We start from the raw sequence: 14,516 nt of genomic DNA on the forward strand, positions 1-14,516 counted from the left end.
TACTGCCACTAGGCTCCAGTCCAGTTCAGAGTTTGGGGGATCAGAGGACATTGAACATCCACATGCGAGAGGTCTCAGGGGCTATTTCTATGTCTGGGCTCCCACACAGGCTACCACTGGAGTTATTCAGGGAACTTCCTAAACCTGGATCTCCATGGGGGGTGGAGGGTCCTCTGTGCAAGACAATGACCCTCTACTATGGGCTGGTGTCTGAAAGCCTATCATGAGAAAGTCATTCCTTATGCTGAAGGCATCATTACCTATTGGACCCCAGGAAGGGAAACAAAAAAGGCAGAGTGAGAAAGCTTTGGTCTAAAACCCTGGGACCAGGAGTCGAGCCGTGGCTCCAATCCTCTGCAGCTGTGTGACCTTGGGGAGGCCATTTAGCCTCTCTGAGCTTTAGTTTCCTCCTGTCAAAATGAGGATGTGGTTTAGATGAGCACAGGGCCTCCTTCAGCTCTAAGACTGTAATTCAATGTGATTGAGTCTCACACCTTTTTCCAATGGCCCAGGGACACTGGGTGAAGGAAGTAGAGAATGGATGTGAGTGGGAAGGGGTGCTAAGAGGACCAGATGTGGGAGGTACAGTAGATAGAGCACAGATAGAGGAGCCTAAGGATACCAAATAAAAACTCTGGGGCAAGCCAGGGAGCTATGGGCAGAGGCTTTGTGACAGATGCAGCAGGCATACTGAGGATGAAATGGCAGGTCCACTTCCCATTCCCAGGCACCTTGCTTTAGACACCTTACTTTAGACAAAGTGATGGCCAGTGGAAACCTTTGTGCTTGAGGATACAAATTACTCACATACTTTTCCTCTTAGCGAAATAGAACTTATTGGGAAACAGACTCTGGACTTGGACAGGGAACCAAATTTCACCTTCAAAAGTGAAATGGAGATGGAGAATATGACTTGCACTTGTGGCCAAAACAGGTTCATGAATGCCCCTCTCTGGAATGATCTAGACATGGGAAGTGGAATGGGGACAGGTGGCTGTCAAGGGTCACCCTCCAAGGCCACTCCTGCAGGAGACAGAGAGCCCAAGAACCATGTGGCCATCTGAGTACATTAACTGCCCAACAGAGAAGCATTGTCCAATGGACATCAGATCTTCCCTCTTCTGCCAAATACATCTCTCTCCATGGGAAAAGACAGGTAAAGATGGAAGGATAGGCCAAAGATTTTCCCTCAGGAGTGCTAAGCCAATGAGGATTTTGATTTTATGGCCCTGGGCAGAAAGGTGAGAAGAGGGAGAAATGATTTCCTTTCCAGGACTAGAATCTAAGAGCAGTTTTGTACTAACATGCTACTTATAAGGCTGCTCCAAAGCTAAGACTGTACATCTGACCTCCATATTCCTAGGGCCTGCTGGCTCATAGTAGGTGGTCAGTAACTGGACGGATGGGTGGGTAGGAGGAGCCCTTTAAGGGACTGGCTTTATTGGCAGACCAGCTTTCTTCACTGCCATCTGTGCCTTGAAATGACCATTTCTTCCCCATGAGCTTCCCCCAGTAAAGGGAAGAATTCCCTTGGTGTTGACCTAATTTACATCCTTCTTCCATGTCTGCATCTGTCTTCCCTTGTACACTTTTTTGGTCTGGCACAGCTGGAACATGTGTTTGCTCTGAGAATGAAGAGACCATGGAGGTAGCCGGGCGTGGTGGCTCATGCCTATGATCCCAGCACTTTGGGAGGCTGAGGTGGGCAGATCACTTGAGGCCAGGAGTTCAAGACCAGCCTGGCTAACATGATGAAATCCTGTTTCTACTAAAAATACAAAAATTAGCTCGGTGTAGTGGTACACGCCTGTAATTCCAGCTACTCGCGAGGCTGAGGCAGGAGAATTGCTTGAACCCGGGAAGTGGAGGTTGCAGTGAGCCGAGATCGCACCACTGCACTCCAGCCTGGGGAAAAAAAAAAGAGAGAGAGAGAGGGCATGAGGGCATGGAGGAGTTTTCTGGTACTGGGTTTCACACAGAAAGCACATGCTAATTAATTTCACCTGCTTTGCCTCAGTCCCTTCCTCATAGATATCACACACACTCACCTTTAACTTAGATTTGCTTCATCTCCTATTCACGGTGTCTTAACAAGTATGCAGAATAGGATGTGTGATTGGAGGGGAGGCACCATGCCAGACCAAAAATAGCTTCCTCTGAAACAGGTGTGAAGGTGCTTGAGGTTCCGCCGTTATAATTCACTCTCTTCAGAGACTGTATGCTGCCATTGAAATCCCAGCTCCACCAGTTTTAACTGTGTACAACTTTGAGCAAATTATCATTCTAAGTTTGGCTACTTCCTCTGTGTAATGACCTCTGATCCAGCCTAATGGGACTGACTACAGGATTACTGTGGGGCCTGGCACATAGCAAAGGCTGAATACATGTTACCTATGATTGGGTCAAGCATTGCCTTCAAAATAAAAAAGGCAGACACTCCTGGCAGTGCCAAGGGTGACCTTGGTGTGAGTTAATTGAGCAACTTTTCCTCTGTAACAGGAAGGACTTTACGGCAGGAAGAGCAGCTGGGTGGGAAAGGGATTCAGGGGAACAGTGGTGAAAGAAGTGACAGTCCTGGCAAGACGAGGGACTTGAGCCCTCCTGGAGCCCCTAACCTGGCTGACTGTCCTGCTCTTTTCCTGCCCACTCCAGGCTGGCCTGCCGCTCCTCCTGCTATGATGCCTGGGCAGATCCCGGACCCTTCGGTGACCGCAGGCTCCCTGCCAGGGCTTGGCCCCCTGACCGGACTCCCCAGCTCGGCCCTGACTGTGGAGGAGCTGAAATACGCTGACATCCGCAACCTCGGGGCCATGATTGCACCCTTGCACTTCCTGGAGGTGAAACTGGGCAAGAGGCCCCAGCCCGTGAAAAGTGAGGTGAGCGAGTCTTTTACCCCTGGCAGATTCCAGGTCTGGCCCTAAACCCACCATGGGACCTTAACCTTGCTATTCAAAGTGGAGTCTGAGGACCAGTAGCATCCATACCACCCTGGGGTTATGAGAAATGCAGAATCCCAGGCCTCGCTCCAGGCCTTCTGAATCAGAATCCGCATCTTAACAAGATCCCCCAGGGATTTGTGGACATGTTAACACTGGAGAAGCACTGGGCCAGGGGAGGATATTTAACCTGTCTCTGCTTCTCCGAGGGGTGGGGGAAGAGTGATAATAACAGTAATGAACAGCAATGTCTCGGCCATCTCTCTGGGGTGGTGGGTGGATCAGGGGAGATAATGGGAATGTGAATGTGTACATGTTTTGAAAAGTAGACAAGAGAATGCCAATATTAGGTTATCTTTTAAAATTATCATTAGTCACATCATGACCCCCACCCCTCTTGGCCCTTTCTGAAGCTGAACCAGGGAACTTGGAGGAAGAGTAGTGTGGCCTCCCTTCCCAAGCAGCTGCCAGAGCTGGGCATGGCCTCAGTCAGCCAGCAGTGTCCACCTTAGATGGCACTTGCCCAGGACCCACACGTGGAGCACCCACATGTGGCATTTGCAAGGGACCCCTCCTTAGGTCCCTTGTACCTGCAGCTCTCATGAGCCCTTTTCTCAGGGCACTGGTGAGCAGCAGCCGTCCCCGGCATGGCCGAGGATCTATGCAGGGCATGCCCCCGGCCACTTGCCCAGGGCTGGCCGTTTGTCTGAAGGCCTGCCCCAGCAAGGTTCCCAGCAGTGCTGTTTCTTCAGAGGCCTGCCAGAGTAGCTGCCCCCTGGAAAGGAGGAGCCTGTGGTGGGAGGTGGAGAAGAGGCTGGGATGGGGAGGGCACAGGAAGCGGCTGAGCAGCTGGGAATAGCAGCTCTGCTTGGAGGGAGGGTTCACAGGCAAAGGTGAGCCTGGGGCGAGCTCGGAGGGCTGAAGTGCTGGAAGTGCTAGAGAGAGGGCTTTCTGCATGGAGAAGGGTGTCTGGGTAACCGCAGGGGAGAGCGGGGGATATTAGGCAACTATTTCTCAGCTCCCCTTCTCCTGACAGGTACCTAAAAACTGCAGAGGACTGTTGGGGGCTTGGCCGTGGTGGCAAACTGGCCGTTTGCAGGCTGGACCTGGCTCTCAGATGTATTTTGTTTGGCCAGCTCAGTGTTTTAAAAGAAACGCGAACCCACATTTCACTTGAAAATTTTGATTAAAAAATTGGAAGATCTCGTTATACACTGCCCTGTTCTGGCATGGCAATGGCTAAGTGGGGGTGGACAGAGGTACTTTACTGTTTCCTCTTTCCAGTAGGCCACAGGCCCCTGCACCTCCCTGTTATTCTTGATCCTGCTTATATTGTTGGTTTTGCTTTTGCTACTGCCATCTGTCTTCATTTACCTCTACTGCCTGGACCCTGTTAGCCATTTGTGCTTAAGACATGTGGATGAGGTCCATCATAGGTGCCAACTAAAGACTGTGGATTGCAAGATGTGAGTTGACTGTGATTATATTCTTCTGAATTGATCTTGAAAGCCAATGTGTTGTTGGAGCACTTCCCAGCTTATTTAGTGTTCTGTCTTCATGATGCAGGGTCCTTGTCTTTTGGCCCTCTGCTCCTCACCTTCCCAGGTCTGTAACTTGAGAGCATCTGTTTCTGGGTCATTCCACAGTAAAACTGCCATTTGGAGCCAGTAGCTGAGCAGTTTCATGGAGGCACTAAGGCTGTGCATGGGGTTGATGAGGAGCCAGGTGTCTTGGGCAGAGGTGACCAAGCTGAGATTCGCCTGGGGGGCTGAATTACCACCTCTCTCCTCTGCAAAAGGCACTGGAGGAACTCTTCCCTTTTTTCTTTTTTGGAAAAGCCACTTTTATTTGGGTTGGGTATTTTTACATTTTACAGCCACCCCCAAATTGGTGGCATCTGCCCTGTACCCAACAGTGACATGCTGTCCTCACAGGCACCCACAGACGTGCACCATCCAGGCCGTGAAAATAACAAGCCGTTTTTAGGGCATATTTGCATGTCCTCTCCCTCGCTGTCAGACTGCAGTGTTGTGGGGGCGAAGAGGCAGATGGAGCTGCGAGATTGTACCGATGTAGAGGGATGCCAGCCCTGCACTGTGAACCCACCTCCAAAGGCCTTCTAGGTCAGATCCCCAGGGGCTGGAAGAGCTAATTCTTGGAGTAACTAAAACCTAAAGTGGGGTGGGGAAAGAAACTTGCAACTGAAGAATCTATGGTCTAAAGATTTATTTGCATATGGCAAACTGCCTTGAGTGGATTTTCATATCGGCATTTTAGACTAGTAAAAGTTTCTTGAATAATAATCAGATACTAGCTCATTAAGCATTTAATATGTCCCAGGACCTGCACAAAGTACTTAACATGCATGACTTCATTCATTCCTTATTTAGTCCTGGAGTCCAGGTTACCCCCATATTAGAGAAGAGTTTGAGGTCTAGGGAGGGGGTTCAGTCACTCAGGGTCACACTGCTGGGAAGTGATAGCACTGGGGCCCGGTGTGGTGGTCAATGCCGCCATTACAGCCAGGTGTCACCTGTGCTGGGCTAAGTCCTAGGCATGGTACTAGGTCTCTCTGTAAAGTACCTCATTTACTCTCCACAGGTACCCTCTGAAGTAATTAGTGTTGTTGTTGTTGTTGTTATACCCACATTACAGATGAGGTCAACAAGGCTGAGGCAAGTCCAAGGTCAGTAGCTGGGAAATGAGCTCAGGCAGTCTGTCTTGAGCCCAAGCTTTAACCACATGCTGTGTGGCCTCCCATGCCTCTATACCCCTTTCAGGCTTCTAACCAGAGCTCTGTTGAGCTGGGGAGGTTGGATGAACCTGGCCCCAGAATGTTCTATCATTTTGATGACATTGCCCGGTGAGTGCTGAGCCCTGCAGTTCTGCAGCCTCATTGTCTCCTAGTCCCGAGAGAGAGAGAGAGAGAGAGAGAGAGAGAGAGAGAGAGAGAGAGAGAGAGAGAGAGAGAGAAAGAGAGAGAGAGAGAGAGAAAGAGAGAAAGAGCCAGCTGAGCCGCCGTGCAGGCAGCTCTGTCAGAGCTGGTTCTTGGGCTGTTCGCCTTGCAGAGGCCAGCAGTCTCCTGGGCTGTACCCAAACGAACGGAGCAATTCAGTAAAAGAAAATGGGAGGAATTAAGTTCAACGACAGGTTTTGTGAATTATAAAGTGCTTTGTGCTGATGTCGTTATTATTACATGGTCAACACATGATGTTAAACAGTTTTGGTGCCAACTGCTTGCCTGCAGTCCGTTTGTTCAAGCCATATTTGTTAAGCATCTACTATGTGCTGAGCACTGCACCAGGCACTGGGAACCAAGCTGCAGATAAAGCAGTCAAAGCCTTGCATCTCTCGGTGCTATATATTGCAGTGAGGGCATCCAAAAGTAAGCAAATTAATACACAATATATAAGGTGAGTTCGTGGTCAGCACCATGAAGAAAAATTAAGCAGACCAAGGACGTGGCAGTGGCAAGACTGCTCATTTTGATGATTGGCCAGGGACTCTGGGAACATCATTTCCTGGGTTGTGGGATTTTTAAAGCTGTTGCTTCTTTCTCCTTTCTTTTCTAGTATTCCCTTTCAGGACAGCTTTGCTCTCTGGCTTTCTCTAGAGCTTTCCTTCCTTGACTTTTCCTCTGTAGCCCCTCACAGCTGGACTCCTCCACCAACCAGTCCCTATTGGCCTGAAGATCTTGGCCCTTCCCAGGTCATCTCCCAGGGAGCTGTGGCTGTGGTGGTCACACCCTGCCTCTGGGTCTGGAATGCATTTTCAGTTGGGAGGGGAGGGAGGCTCGAAGCCCCACCCTTGCACACACACATACACACAGCAGACACTTTCTAATCAACCTGCTAGACAGGACCCCTCACCCTCTAGCCACCTCTCAGTGCTCTAGAGGCGACTCAAGAGTTCAAGGAAGGCTAAACTGGATGACCTTTCAGGAAACAGACTGCACACTGTCATTCCAGGGGCAGGCGTCGGCCTGCAGATGAATCTTGTTCACAGGGTGGTTTGCTTTTTCTTTAACAAAATCACAGTGTGGTTTTCTTTTTTAAAAAATTGAATGAATTGCCATATTTAAAAGCCAGGAAATGTGGACTTTCTGGCCTCTTTTAAAAAACCAGAATATCTAGCCACTTAAGGCCACACCCTTAGACGCAACAAGAGGTTGGAGCTGAGGAGCAGATGCCTGCTGTATTTGTGTACAGCCTTGAGTTCACCGCAGTCCCCACTACTCACTGATGTCTTACCCCCAGCCCACTTCACACGGTCTGTGTTGCCAACCTGATTTTGAGTCTGTGTCCCATATTTATGTCCCACGGACCTTGCTTGTTGGTTTGAACATTATGAGCTGTGTCAACTTGGCAAGTCACTTAAAGTTTCTATTCCTTGATCGCTCTACTTCCCAATTCTTATCTCCAGCCATTGTTCATTAGATTTTGCTATTTCCAAATTTCATTGACTTCAGGCAGAAAAAAATAAAATACAACAAAAATCAAACCAATCATTCCAAAATGTGACTGGTCATCAAAACACTTTGGGAAATTTCTTAAAAAATATAAATTTCCAGACCCCACCCCAGGCCCATGGAATCGGAATCTCCAAGGGTAGAGTCCTGGGAAGCTGTATAGCTAGTAGGCTCAGAGATGACTCAGCTACTTTTGGGAATGTGACTCTAAGTGGTTTCTTCCTGTCCTCAGGCTCTTCTGATCCTTATTAGGGAGCTTTCTGAGGGTGTCACCCGGAGGAATCGGTGTGTATGTATCATCATGGACTGCCCTTTCCAACACAGGGCAGTTTCCTGTGTGTATTCCACACAGTGACTGGATCCGTGTCCTCATCCTTTTCAGAGATGGAGAGGAGACTTAACTGTCTGTGGATTTTACATTGGTGACTTCCCATCTTCTCCAGGGCCCCTGGAGAACATTGAGAGTGTTTTCCCCTTTGGATGAAGTGTGAATAGGAATCCATGGACCATAGAGCGGCCTTGGAAGCCATGTTCACTCAGCCCCAGGTGGTCTTCCCAGACTTTGTTCATAACAGAGACCAAGACGTGCATCCATGTTTAGCCTGAGCAGAAAAAGTTGCCCCAAACCAGCTGATGTGCTGGGTAAATGTTGGCCTAAGCACGCTTGTGTTTTTAGTGATTTGAAACGTAAAGGCAGCCCACTGACATTTTTTAGCAAGCTTTGCATAATTGGTTTTTAATTGTGGCTTTTGGAATAGCATTGGCCTTCTTCCCCCTGACTCAGATGCTTTTTTTGTCTCATACTTGTTTGGCAGAGAGGTCCAATCTGTCCTCTCTTGGAACAGAATCTCCCAACTCATCTTTGAAATCTGTAATTTCCACTTTAGTTCCGTTACTTTGTTAGCACATTTTCGAAAGCTGTTAGCTTAAAAAAAATTTAAATTTGAGGGAGAATGAGTGATAGTTAAAGGCAGCTATGAGTATGTTTAACATTGGCCTCTATGGTGTTGAGTCTTATTTGATACCATATCCAGAGCATTCACAAGGGTTCTGAGGCTTTTATTTAAAATCAGAAGTCGGTCACACCCACTGTTATCCTAGCACAAGGTCCCTTGGAGAGGTGGTGGTGAGGATGTGGCTGGATCTCTATGTCCTTAGCAGAAATCAGACACCTCTGAAAAGCTCAGGAAGCCTTACAGCTTCTTAGGTTTTCTATTAATATCTTAAAGTGAGGATAATAATAATACCTACCACTTAGTGTTGTTATGATTTTTTTTTTTTTTTTTTTTTTTTTTTTGAGACAGATTCTCACTCTGTTGCCCAGGCTGGAGTGCAGTGGCACGATCTTGACTCACTGCAGCCTTGACCTCCTGAGCTCCAGCAATCCTCCCAACTCAGCCCCCTGAGTAGCTGGGACTACAGGCACATGTCACCAGGCCTGGCTAATTTTTGTATTTTTTGTAGAGATGGGGGTTTCGCCATGTTGCCCAGGCTGTTTGTGGACTCCTGGGCTCAAGCGATCCTCCCATCTCGGCCTCCCAAAGTGCTGGGATTACAGGTGTGAGTCACAAAGCCTTGCTGTTGCTATGATAATGAAATGAACTAATACTGCTAAAGGTTTCACATGATGCCTGGCACTTACTAAGACCCAGATGTAAGGTAGGCTTGTGACTCACTTTTCAAATGTGTTGATCATGCAAGGTAGTTTTTATAATTGAATCAAAAGCCTGTTTCTTGGGCTTGTATTGACCTGAGGGTATTTTGCCCTCGGAAATGGTGGGTGGTCTGAGGTGTTGTGGGAGCAGGGCACATCCAGGCTTCCTAACCAGAGGGGCTGCTTCTGGGGCCTGGGAAGAGCTCTGGGCTTGGGTGCAAGTTCTGGGTTCAAAGTCTGGCTCTCACTCATTCCTAGCATAACCTTGGAAAAGTTAGCTCGTTTCCTCATCTGTAACAGGAGGAAATCCAAACTGCCCTTTCCAAAGTAGTGCAGCTTCCTGCACATACTCCACATGGCGACTGGATCCACGTCCTCATGATAGAGCTTCACCATGAAGATTAAGTGAGGTGCTGTGTGAAAGATGACCTTGACTGTAGTGCAGTATGTCCATAAATTACCTTTGTTAGAGACTGATTCCATGTGTAGTGAACTACCTATTCTGACAGCACTGAGCTTTCTAAAGTGTTAGCCTATGACCTGGGTTTCAGGGAAGCAAGCAGACTTTCCAGTTTCTGGTTGTTTATACAGTTTAGATGCAGCTGGAGTTTTAGTTATCATCACAAACTATAAATGAGAAGGCTCTTCAAGCCTCTGTTTTCCCCTAAGCTGCCTTCTGTGACCCCTTATCTTGTTTCCTGTGGTGTTAATGTCATCGTTGGATTCCCATCAACCATCAGTTTTTTTAGCAGCCTTAAGATGGGCTGTCAACCCTTCTGTCAATCCTGCCATCTTACTTTGATGTTTCCAGGTCCACTGGCAACATATACTCAGAGTTGGGAAACTGAGTCCTCTCCTGGGGGAGGCTCATCTGACTGAACAACTGTGAAGCCATTTAAGTCTTTCTTCCTTCTACTGTGCCCAAAAGGCACAAGGCAACCTGGCCTGAGGTTGCAGCATGGAGGTCTAGAGGAACGTACGGATGGATTCAGGCAGGATGTGAAAATGCTGGGAGTGAGGGCCTGGGCCTCCTCTGGGTTTAGCCACCCCTCGAGGTTGTGTACAACCTGCCATATGCTGGGGCTCATTGATTGTGCTCTGCTCTGTGACTGCAGGGTCCCCTTTCACTGAGCATAGTGCATGTGTATGCTCTGACAAACTTCTCTGTGGTTTGCCTCTGTAGTCCTCCCTACACCCTACCAACTACCCAACCCCCGCAAATAAAAACCCTTGCGTTTTTGGAGGCAATGTAGCAAAGCAGGACTGCTGCACTGGAATGGTTTGGCTCTGGAGACTTCACTAGATGTTTGAAATTCAACTTCATCCCTTATAAAATTAGGGGAACAGACCCCTACCTAGCACCTAGTACCATATACATAAATTATCTCAAAATGGATCAACGAACTAAATTTAAGAGTGAAAACTAGAATACTCTTAGAAGAAAACAGCCATAAATCTTTATGACCTTGGATTAGGTAGTGGTTTCTTAGATTTTACGCCAAAAATAAAAGCAACAAAATAAAAAATAAATTGGACATCATCAAAATTAAAAACTTTGGTACTTCAAAGGACACAAAGTAAAAAGACAATCCACAGAATGAGAGAAAATGTTTGCAAATCGTAGATCTAATAAGGGACTTGTATCTAGAATATATAAATAATGATTACATCTCAATAATAAGACAAATAACCCAGTAGAAAAATGGGCAAAGGATCTCAATACTCATTTCTCCAAAGAAAATATATAAATGGTGAATAAGCACATGAAAAAATGCTCAACATCATAGCCATCAAGGAAATACAAGTCAAAACCATGATGAGATACTATTTTGCACCCACTGGGATGACTATAATGGAAAAAGAGAGATAATAACAGATATTGGTGAGAATGTGGAGAAGCTGTCGTCATGAATTGATTGTGGGAATGTAAAATGATGCAGCCACTTTGGAAAACAGTCTGGCGGTTCCTCAAAGGGCTAAACAGAGTTCCCATGCGATCCAGCAATTTCACTCCTACATATATACCCAACAGGAAGGAAAACATGTCCACACAAAAACGTACCTGAGCGTTTATAGCGGCATTATTCACAATAGCTCCAAAGTGGAAGCAGCTCAGATGTCTATCAATTGGTACATGAATAAATAAAACATGGTCTATCTATACAATGGATTATTATTTAGCCATAGAAAGGAATGAAGAACTGATACATGCTGTAATATGGATGAACCTTAAAAATGGTATGCTGTTTAAAAGAAGCCAGCCACAAGAGACCACATATTGTGTGGTTCCATTTAGACGAAACATCCAGAACAGGCAAATTCATAGAGACAGGAAGTAGAGCCAGTTGCCTAGGGGTGGGGAGATGAGAGGAGTGGGGAGTGATGGCCAAGGGATATGAGGTTTCTTTTGGGGGTGATGAAAATGTTCTCAAATTGATTGTCGTGATGGTTGCACAACTCTGGATATAATACAAGTTGGTGAATTGTACACTTTAATGGACAAATTGTATGGTATGTGTGAGTTTGATCCCAATAAACTCTTTTAAAAATGGAGAAGAAGAATATCTGCCTTACAGGGTTGTGGGTAGGCTGAAAAGGAATAATGTATGCAAATCCTCCAGTGTGTAGCAATGTTCCAGAATTAGTTGCTAGGGTTATTAAAATCCCCTTTTAGACCAGTGGCAGTGAAGAAGCCTTTTTTCCTTTTTATTGCTAGTATCTATCCAGGAGCAAGGAGAACAATCGGATAGGATTTAATATAGAACTAGGGAGGATATATGGTATAGAACAGCAGTTTCTAACTCTGACTACTGATTAGAATTCCCCGGAAAGTCTTTCAAAAATATTGATCCTGATTCAGTTGGTCTGAGTGGGGCTGGCAGGTGTTCTAACCTGTAGCCATTAGCTGAAAACCCTGGTAATTCAGGTGAGAAACCTGCCCAGGTCTTTGAAGGAGCAAGGACGTCTGTGTTCAGGTCAGAAGTCATACACAAGCAATGCACTTTATAGTTGCAAACTTCTTTTGTAGACATCATCTCTGATCTATTCCAACAACCCTATGAGGTAGTGTTATTCGTAGCATGAGTTGTTAGGGAGCTGAGGCTCAGAAGATTAAATCACTTGCCAGGGTCTCATTTTTAAAGCATAATTTTATCTATTATTTTAAAAAGACAAGATCCACACACATGCTCATACCTATTAGTTATCAGATCTAACACCTTGGAGAGCACTGCCAAGGTGACAGCTGGTGCCAGGTTAATCTATTTTACATAGACTTCCGAACAAAGCTCTTCCTGCTACTTCGCATTAACTGATGAGCATCTTGAGAGTGGAAAGCAAGCTGATGAGGCATTATCTATCTATCTTTTTTTTTTTTTTTTTTTTGAGATAGAGTCTCACTGTCACCCAGGCTGGAGTGCAGTGGTGCGATCTCGGCTCACTGCAACCTCCGCCTCTGGGGTTCAAGTGATTCTCCTGCCTCAGCCTCCTGAATAGCTGGGATTACAGGTGTGCGCCACCATGCCTCACTAATTTTTGTATTTTTAGTAGAGATGGGGTTTTGCCATGTTGCCCAGGCTGGTCTCGAACACCTGAGCTCAGAGTGATCCGCCCGCCTTGGCCTCCCAAAGTGCTGGGATTACAGGCGTGAGCCACCACGCCCAGCCTGTCTATCTAGCTAGCTAGCTATTACCTACCTACCATCTGTAACTAACTACTAATCTGAATGTGAAAGAAAAACAAAAGACAGGAATAATTTGGATACAAGATTATCAGAAACCTGCAAATATCCCAGATAACTTCTGAGTTAAAGGTTTTGCACCAGCCAAAACACATCTTTTTGTTCTCATTAAATGACTATAATAAGGATATGATGCAATTGTAAGCCCTTAAGTAAGCCCATAAGTAAAATATATACCGCCTTAACCTGTTGAGTATTTTGTGGTATCATTTGAACAAGATGTTTCTGTTGCTGAAACCAATGGATGCTACTTAAAGTGGGGTCAGCATCTGGGAGCTTGTTAGAAGTGCAAATTCTTGGGTCTTAACCTAAACATACTGAAGCACACTCTCTAAAGGGTGGGGCCCAGAAATCCATGATGCAATAAGCCCCCCAGGGCATTCTGATGCTCTCTGCACATGCAGAGCATGTCTACATGGTCGCCCCTTCCAGCTCTGACTGGCAGAGATTCTGAGAATAAAGGATCTAAAACCACATTTTTCTCAACACCTAGCTCAAGCTTCTTAAATGGATCCACCTGCCATTGGATACGCATTAATGCTTATAGTCCCCTGAATCTGTGTAAGGCAGGGGTTGCCTTCTGAGTCAGCAAACACCTTAGCGTTTCCAAACCAGTTATTTCCATGTCTTGAGATGCTCAACATTGCCGTGTCCGTGCCCTAAGGGACTTCCCAATTAATTAAGCTGCCAAGCTTGTCAATAGGCTGGTTCCTTCATTGTTTTAGAAGAGAGAATCAGAGAAGCTGTTCTCATGCCAAAGGAGCCCTCATTTGCTGCTGCTGACCCAGAGTTCTCAGCAGTTCTGGTCTGATAACCGAGGATCCACTCCGTAGCCCTGGCAATGGGGAGCTCTGTGTCCCACTCCATCTGCCTCAGTATGGCAAAGCCCTTCCATACCTCCTCTCTGCACCTAAATTGCATCCATCTCCTTAAATAAATCACTCTTGGTAAAACCCCTCTTCCATCCTCTGGGCCAGATACTCATGGTTGTGAACTGTGTGGCCCTCTCACCTCAGTGGGGTTTATATTAGCTGGTGTTCAGTATTCTTGATGGAGAGTTTGCCTTTGCTGGGAGATTTGTCTGTTATCTGTGCCTTGTGCTTGAAAAAATTGGCTGAAATGCACGTTTTAGCCACACACCCTGCATACAGATTAAATGGAACTGCCTTGGTAGAGAATAATTAAGCCAAGGACCTTGTTTTTCACCTTCATGATGAAAGACAAATGACTTTCAAAGGCTTTAATAAGATGGCACTTGAAATGTTCTCCTACTTTGGCCAGCTCGGGACTTTCAGAACAGCCTTGTTCATAAATATTCTGTGCAACGACTGCATTTTCATTTAATTGTAGATAGAGTCATTTTGCAGGAGCTCTTGTCTCCATTTTTGACCCAGTGTAATCAAGGCATATTACACCATTTGTTGTTGTTAAAGAGTCAGTTTCAGCTGTATTATTAACTCTTTGAGAAGAAGACAGATTTTTCCCTACCAGATGCATTCTGCTTCTCACCAGTCTTTTTGGGGGTGGTGAGGGTCTTGTGGGGGCCACCATTTCTCTCCTTTTCTCATCTTTTGAAGTGACTGTCAATTGGACAAGAAAACAGATTGATTGCCTAGTGGGAAACGAGACCCCACTAAATCATAAATATGAAATGGGCCTGAAATAGACATATTTCAGCAAAAGACATCCTTCCCCAAATAGCTCTTCTCCAGCAAAAGG

At 46.3% G+C, this 14,516-nt stretch overlaps 1 protein-coding gene across 4 annotated transcripts in view; it reads left to right on the forward strand.

Moving 5' to 3' along the window:
- JDP2 (Jun dimerization protein 2) overlaps nt 1-14,516 on the forward strand; it is a 43,195-nt gene that overhangs the window by 8,274 nt on the left and 20,405 nt on the right. For all 4 annotated transcript variants that reach the window (XM_030930986.1, XM_030930987.1, XM_010382672.2 and 1 more), the window contains one exon: nt 2,653-2,876. In XM_030930986.1, coding sequence (XP_030786846.1) covers nt 2,676-2,876 — 201 coding nt within the window. In that variant the 5' untranslated portion in view covers nt 2,653-2,675. The remainder of the gene's footprint in view (nt 1-2,652; nt 2,877-14,516) is intronic.

The sequence above is a fragment of the Rhinopithecus roxellana genome, chromosome 5, assembly GCF_007565055.1.
Source record: "Rhinopithecus roxellana isolate Shanxi Qingling chromosome 5, ASM756505v1, whole genome shotgun sequence".
Taxonomy (NCBI): domain Eukaryota; kingdom Metazoa; phylum Chordata; class Mammalia; order Primates; family Cercopithecidae; genus Rhinopithecus; species Rhinopithecus roxellana.